At 45.3% G+C, this 7,560-nt stretch overlaps 1 protein-coding gene across 1 annotated transcript; it reads right to left on the minus strand.

The window, feature by feature from the left end:
- Positions 1-227: 227 nt before the first annotated feature.
- LOC134863640 (forkhead box protein B1-like) lies at positions 228-1,256 on the minus strand. Its single transcript, XM_063882270.1, has one exon. The coding sequence runs from the start codon at positions 1,110-1,112 to the stop codon at positions 228-230; it is 885 nt and encodes a 294-aa protein (XP_063738340.1). The 5' UTR covers positions 1,113-1,256.
- Positions 1,257-7,560: the final 6,304 nt, after the last annotated feature.

A 7,560-nucleotide genomic window follows, 5' to 3' on the forward strand; every position in this document is an offset into this window, starting at 1 on the left:
ACCGGAATAAAAAGGGTGAAATAACTGTCATTACTCTCGCTGTTTGGAGTTCAGAGGTCAAGCTTTCTCTTCACGTGATGGTGAATTTATCTCTTATTAGAAATACAAAATAAAAGCACAAGATAATAAAACACATCCTCACATGTTGCACACTCCTGGACATGAAGCTTTGGAGTCGAAGAAGTCTTTCCCTTTTTAAAGAGTTCGTTTTATATAAAAAAGTTCCGTCAGTGCACCGACACCTGCAGCGCTGCGGAGGCCGAGGAGGAGAGCGCCTCCCCGGGGGCGGCGGGGCTGCTCTGCCCGGTCTGCGGGGAGCTGGGGCTCAGGGACTGGGGGGGGGAGTGCGCCAGGAAGGCCGGGAGGTGAGTGTGCAGCATTGACCCGGGGGAGGGCTTGATGGGCACCGGGATTGCGGGTAGAGTCTGCAGGCTGTAGGCCGGGTAGTCGCTGCTCATTATGGGGCTGTCCATCATCCCGGAGCCGTACACCGACCAGGGGGGGGGCAGCTGCTGGTGCAGCGGGAACCCGGCGGGGGAGAAGGCCGCCAGCCCACCGGGCATCTTGTACTCTCGGGCGATGATGTTCTCGATGGCGAACGGGTGTTTGAACCCGGAAGCCGGCGGCACGGAGCTCATGTATCCGCCCGGCGGCAGGTGCGCGTGCAGCGCGCTGAGCCGCAGCTTGGCCTCGCGCTGCTGCTGCTGCAGGAAGTGCACTGCCGCGTCCTGAGACTTGCTGCTGACCGTCATCGGGTCCGGCAGCAGCAACCCCCCTCCCAGCTTAAAGCGCTTCCTGCGCCGGAGGAAGCTCCCGTTCTCGAACATGTCCCCGCAGCTCGGGTGCAGAGCCCAGAAGCTCCCCTTGCCCGGCTGGTCCGGCCTGCGCGGGATCTTGATGAAGCAGTCGTTGAAGGACAGGTTGTGTCGCAGGGAGTTCTGCCAGCGCTGCGTATTCTCGCGGTAGTAGGGGAAGCGGTCCATGATGAACTTGTAGATCTCGCTGAGCGGCAGCATCTTCTCCGGGCAGCCCTGGATGGCCATGGCCGTGAGGGAGATGTAGGAGTAGGGCGGCTTCTGGTCGCTGTACGTGTTCCTGCCGGGCCGAGGCATCCTGAAACTCTGTCACTGACTCCAACTCTTTAAAACAGCTTTACGCACGAGGACAGGCTCTCCTGGTGTTTGGCGCGCATCGCTCCGGCTCTCTTCACGCGCAGGACTAAAGTTAGAGTTGATCTGCGGCAGGTGCGGCGTCTCTGCTCCATCCCTCTGTCCCCCAGCGAGGAGCCTCATTAATGGGCCACTTCTGCTCCATCACATGATGTCAGGGCGGGGAGGGAGGGGCTCAAGAGGGGAGGGTGGTAGGATGGGGGGGGCGTTACAATGTGGTTTCAGTTACTTTACGTTCACTTTCATTTGAAGCCAAAACCCGGGAGAGGAGCCTGGTGTCCGGGAGGAGTGAGCCGCGCTGTGGAGGTATGTTTGGACACATTTTACGCACAGTGTGTGTGTGTGTGTGTGTGTGTGTGTGTGTGTGTGTGTGTGTGTGTGTGTGTGTGTGTGTGTGTGTGTGTGTGTGTGTGTGTGTGTGTGTGTGTGTGTATTAAAGGGGGGGTGCTGGGTGCCCCTCACCAATTTGCATTGACAAATAGAGCCGCTGTTTGAGGCTCTAACAGCTTAGTTCGTGCTTCACAGACAGGAGCAAATCATCATCACAATTAAATAAATAAACAGATTTAAAAGACAAATTATCGGACTGTTCGAATGTCTTAATGCTCTTCATTTTCTGGTATTATTTTACACTGAATTAAACAAACATCTTCTAAAATAAATGGTACATTGTTTTAAATTGCTGCTCATTTTCCTTCTTCATTTGGCCGTTTTAAGGCTTCTGTTTGCACCTTAAATGTTCCTGGAATGCTGAAGTTAAGGAGCTGTAAAGGGTTATTTAAAGGACTAAATGCACTTGTTTTAAATCGCTGAATTAAAGCGTTCTGTTTGGCCTCTCCGCTGAGCTGTTAATCAGTCATTCTAAAAGACCAGCTGAAGGTTTCTATTTCGGTTTAATGAAGATCCATTTTTAGCGTTTTGCCGCTTTTTCCTTTTGGGTTTTTTGGATTTAATTATCTTTTTTTGTAAAATGACTTTAGATGATTCGATTGTTACAAATACTGTATTTTAAAACGCCTGTATTTTTATTTTCCAGAGTTTATTGTCTGTGAATGTAAAGAGATTTAGGTGTTTTGGGTTTAAAAAAAAAGAGGAAATACATTTATTCGCAGACATACGGCACCATACACACACAGGCTTGTTGTTATTATTATTATTATTATTATTATTATTATTAGTATTATTATTATTATTATTATTATTATTATTATTATTATTATTATCATTATTATTAGTATTATTATTATTAGTATTGTGGAAATAATGTACAATTTAGTCCCGTTTTTATTAGCGCTATTATACGCAATAAATAATACAGCACTTCATTAATGAGATCATGGTGTATAAGTGTGAGAGTCGTTAGTTAATTAACAGACTGTTTATAAATTAAGGAGAAAAATCCATAATTCTATTTTTTCGATTATAATAAAAAAACAATAAAATAAATAAAATGTTTTTTAAGAATTACAATTTGTTTTAGGTCCCTGAACGCAGCACATGTTTCATTGTGTTTCTGAAAAATGATTTAAACTGGGGGGTATTCCCTGGGGAGGGTGTGTGTGTGTGTGTGTGTGTGTGTGTGTGTAGCAAACAGCCACTTTGACATGTCTGACCTCTGACCCTCTGATCTGATAGTGTGTGTGTGTGTGTGTGTGTGTGTGTGTGTGTGTTCAGGATGCAGGGACACGCTCCGTCGCTCTGCAGCAGAAGACACAGTGAATTCCCGCTTTAATTATAAAATAAATCTCAGTTTCTTTTTGTGTTTTTTAGAATAATATGTATTTGTTTGTTTTTGTTTACCTGCATTAATCATATGTTTGTAGACAGATGTTGTTATTTGTGTTGTGTTTAGAAATGATTGGTACGAAACCTTTATTTTGTTGGATGTTTTTATGTTGTATTTGTATTTTCAGAATGATGTTGTTTTTCTGAACATTAGAAAATAAAGGTGAGAACTTCATCTTATTTTCTGTTGAAATCTTTTGCCCTGACATTCCTTTATTTGAAGACGCAAAGACGAGTCCTTTTGTTGACTTAATGCATCTGATTTGTGTTTGTATGGAATTGAATAATGAATCTGCTTCTGTATTTAATGGTGTATATCATAACCTCTGATCTGAACCGGATTCCCTGCAGCTCTGATGGAGAATTCAGTAGAAATGTTGTCCTTTATATTGTCCTTCTTAAATATGTGAGTAAACAGATATTAGACAGTAGTACTGATGTGTTACTGAGCCCGCTTTACAAATAAATTCAGCCAATAAAACAAATCTTAACTGATCAAAAAGCCCAATAACTAAACACCATAAAAAGCTTGAAACAGACCCTTCCCCTTATTTAAACCGACCTGAGGCTCCTGATTTAAGGAATGAGCTGCACCACAGCCGTGCCCAGTTTGGGATGAATGAATGACTTCCTGTCTTTTCTCTAGAATCATTTACCTACGTCTGACCCTCAGTGAGAACAGGTTGGACCCCCTGCTGTAAATATTTGATGAATGAAATGTCATTTAAAGTGTACATTTTAAAGCCTCGCTTTCATCCTCATCCTGCTCTCTGATTGGTCACACTGCAGCCAATCAGAGAGCAGGAACTGCAATTACAACACACATAATGATCTCCTCCTCCTAGCACAGAAATATAAATATGAAATGTTATATATCCAGATTTACTGTAAATGAGTGATAATTAAAAGATGCATTCAGTTATTTTAGTGGCAACAACAAACGTCAGTTTTTAACTAAATTATTAACAAATGTAGTTTAAAAATAAAACAATTATAAAGAAGTGGAAGCAGCTGCACACAAACACAGGATGTATGAATAAAGTTGCACCAAATTGAATTAAATACTTACAAAAAAACAATATTTTCACTAATAATTCCAACATTTCACTTTAGAGAGAACTGAGAGTTGAAGAAGCGGAAAATCATTCATCATCAGGATCAATCGGGGAGATGTATTATAACCAGTCAGCCTGTTTGATAACTAGGGTGTGTGTGTGTGTGTGTGTGTGTGTGTGTGTGTGTGTGTGTGTGTGTGTGTCTTTTTGTCTTGCAGAAACTCCGCAGAGATCTGGATGGACACACATGTAGTTTTTGTTCTTCCTCCTTTAAACCACTCTGTATTTATCATGTGTTGTCTGTTGAATATAAAATGGTATCGAGCCTCAGTGTCCTTCCTTTGTGAGTCCAGCCTTATAAATATAACTCTACATCACACACACTGATTCAGAGACGTTGGGAGACACTGATTCTGCGGCACGAGATTCAGAAGACAGAAACAAGATCACAAATAAATGAATCTGCCTCAGGGGATTCCACAATCCGTACAGCACCCTCTGTCCCCCACTCAGGACAGAAGAGACGGAGAGCAGAGGACGGCCGCTCTTCAGGGCGGACGGACATGGGAGAGTGGATCAAAAATCAGGATAACTGGGGGTCATGTGACCTTGTATGAACCCCAAAAGTGCCCTTAAATATGGACTCACATTTAATAACTCATGAAATAAAACCTGTGTCTAACAGAATGACGCTCCCATGAACTGCATCCTCCAATCAGACGACCCTGCACCTGGTCCGCTCAAAAGCATGCATTTTAAATCCTGCAGAACACGATTCAGATGAATTCAAGATCACAAATCACTCATCCGGCTGAGGGGATTTCAGATCTGTAAATCAGACACCGGCTCCGATCCAAATGATCTGAAAGACTCTAAAAAATGTGAAGCAAACCATCAACAATCAAACAGAGTAAAGTCGACTCAACCAAAACGTTCAGATCAGTTTCACACGTGTTATTTATTTAACTTCACAATCAATCTGTTGTTTCTGAAGGAACCATGAACACACACATTTATATTCTTCCTCAGTCCTCAGGCTGTCCTCCTGAATATCATGTTTAGAGATCAGGAAACACTCGAAGCAGCCGAGAAGCTAGGGATTAATGACCGTGTGTGTGTGTGTGTGTGTCTTTAAAATGCAGAACAGCAGCGGTGCTTCATCACGCTCCTCATCATCTCACACTTCAGCTGCAATCAGAGACAGACAGCAGGCACACACACACACACACACACACACACACACACACACACACACACACACACACACACACACACACACACACACACACACACACACACACACACACACACACACACACACACACACACACACACACACACACACACACACACACACACACACACACACACACACACACACACACGCGCTGGAGCTCCAGAGAGATGGTGAATGACCTGACGACAAACAAACCTCATATTTAACAATGATCACACACTCAGGGGTCAGAGGTCAGGTACACTCGTGAGCCCTTCACTGTCGGTGTGTAACTCAGAGCTCCGTGAGCATCTCTTTCAGCTTTCTGAGGTCACATGACCCGCTGAGACACGTTCAGCGGAGACGTGGGAGCTGCGATCACAAACATACTGAAACACACGGCTGTGTTTCTAATAATAAATCCCTGCCCTGAGTGATGTCTCTCAGGCTGTACTCCACCAGGCAGGTAATTAAAGCCTGAAGGCAAAATACTGGGTTAAAAAGCCACTGATAGCTACTTCCTGTTTTACATTTAAAGTGGAAAAGTTTGGGTTCGATACCCAGTAGCTTCAGCAGGTGTGTGTGTGTGTGTGTGTGTGTGTGCTCGAGTGGCTCTCCGTATCACTTCAATTAAACGCTGATTAAGCAGATTGGAGCTGATTAGTCTTCAGGAGCTCGTTAGCGAGGGCGATTAGCGTCTGAAGAGCAGCGGCGCTCGTTAAAAGATCATTGTCCCCGAGAGGAGAGGAGAGGAGGAGAGAGGAGAAAAGAGGAGAGGAGAGGAGAGGAGGGGAGAAGAGTGGAGAGGAGAGGAGAGGAGAGGAGAGGAGAGGAGAGGAGAGGAGAGGAGAGGAGAGGAGAGGAGAGGAGAGGAGAGGAGAGGAGAGGAGAGGAGAGGAGAGGAGAGGAGTGGAGAGAGGAGAGGAGAGGAGAGGAGAGGAGAGGAGAGGAGAGGGGAGGAGTGGAGAGGAGAGGAGAGGAGTGGAGAGAGGAGAGGAGAGGAGAGGAGAGGACAGAGAGGAGCTCTGAGTTTATATTTCTATGGTAATGTTAAAGCTTCCTCAGCAGAAAGACTTCATTCTGGAAGAAGTCCGCTGAGACTAGATCTGACGAAGAAGCGACACAGCGCGTCATTCATCTTAGGGGAGGGACGTCACAGGTGAGTCCCTCTCAGGTGAGTCCCTCTCAGGTGAGTCCCTCTCAGGTGAGTCCCTCTCAGGTGCTGCACTCAATATCAAATCCAGACCGGTGAGTTCTGGTTTAAGCTCCGAGTCCTTTGAAAGACTCGACTCGATCTGTAGTTTCCCGCTGCAGACCGCCCCCCCCCCCCCTCCCCTCAGTGGTGATCAGCTGTTTTGGAAACAAAGACTGGCTGAACCCTTTAACTGGGAACCATCAGGACCGTCAGTGGTATGGCGTAGTTTTCACCCGGCTGCCATTCTTGAGTTGAGGGACACAAAATAGAAGGTGATTGCTATGGATGCTACTTAGCTTTTTTAATATGCCCTGGCTCAGTCTGTAGGGACTCGTCTGGGAACCGTAGGGTCGCCGGTTCAAGTCCCCAACAGACCTAGACATTGACTGGAACTTGTAGAGGTGCCCTTGAGCAAGGCCATTGGGTTCAATGCAGAGGTTACATTTCACAGTGTGCCGTACATGTGTGAGAAAGGAAGAGGGGTTCATCCTCCGGTTCTAATCCAAGTAAACTCAAGGGGAAACTCAACTGCGCATGCTCTCTGACAGCAAGGCATGATGGGTAATTTGTGATGGTTTGCTCTCGATAATCTCAGGCCATTTCCTTTTATGGATCAGTACCAGGCCTCCTCCTCATGGCTCGGTCCTGTAACCGGCTCTGATGTCTGATTCTCACACACAGATCTTAGAGACGTCTTAAAGGGAATGACTGGATAAAGAAAGTGGATTCAGGAAATACTTTGAATACACACGCTGTTTCTCTGTGATTACAGATGGAACTAAAGTCCCTTTTCCGGTCTTAAGGCACTTTCAGCCCAATCTCCCAAAACTATCATAGTTGTTTGTTTGTATGGATTTTGTACGTTAGCTATAATGTTTTCAGTAGCATGAGGACAGTTCCTCAGGCTCAGCAACGTTGACTTCTCCGTGAATCCTTCCTGGATTCTGATTGGTTGGTTCAGAGAGGACCACGTTAATGGTATTTAAATGTAGGAATGTGTCACGCTTTTAAAATAACTTACTTTTGAATCTGTGGAAGATATCAAAGGGAGAACAACGAGGTGCAGATCTGTTTGGATTTTGTCCTGGCCTTCAGTGTGTTCATGTTGGGCGTGTGTGTGTGTGTGTGTGTGTGTGTGTG

Source organism: Eleginops maclovinus, chromosome 4 (genome assembly GCF_036324505.1).
Source record: "Eleginops maclovinus isolate JMC-PN-2008 ecotype Puerto Natales chromosome 4, JC_Emac_rtc_rv5, whole genome shotgun sequence".
Classification (NCBI taxonomy): Eukaryota; Metazoa; Chordata; class Actinopteri; order Perciformes; family Eleginopidae; genus Eleginops; species Eleginops maclovinus.

Excerpts from the sequence above, each read along its gene's own strand:
- LOC134863640 (XM_063882270.1), bottom strand. The coding sequence starts at position 1,112 with ATGCCTCGGCCCGGCAGGAACACGTACAGCGACCAGAAGCCGCCCTAC.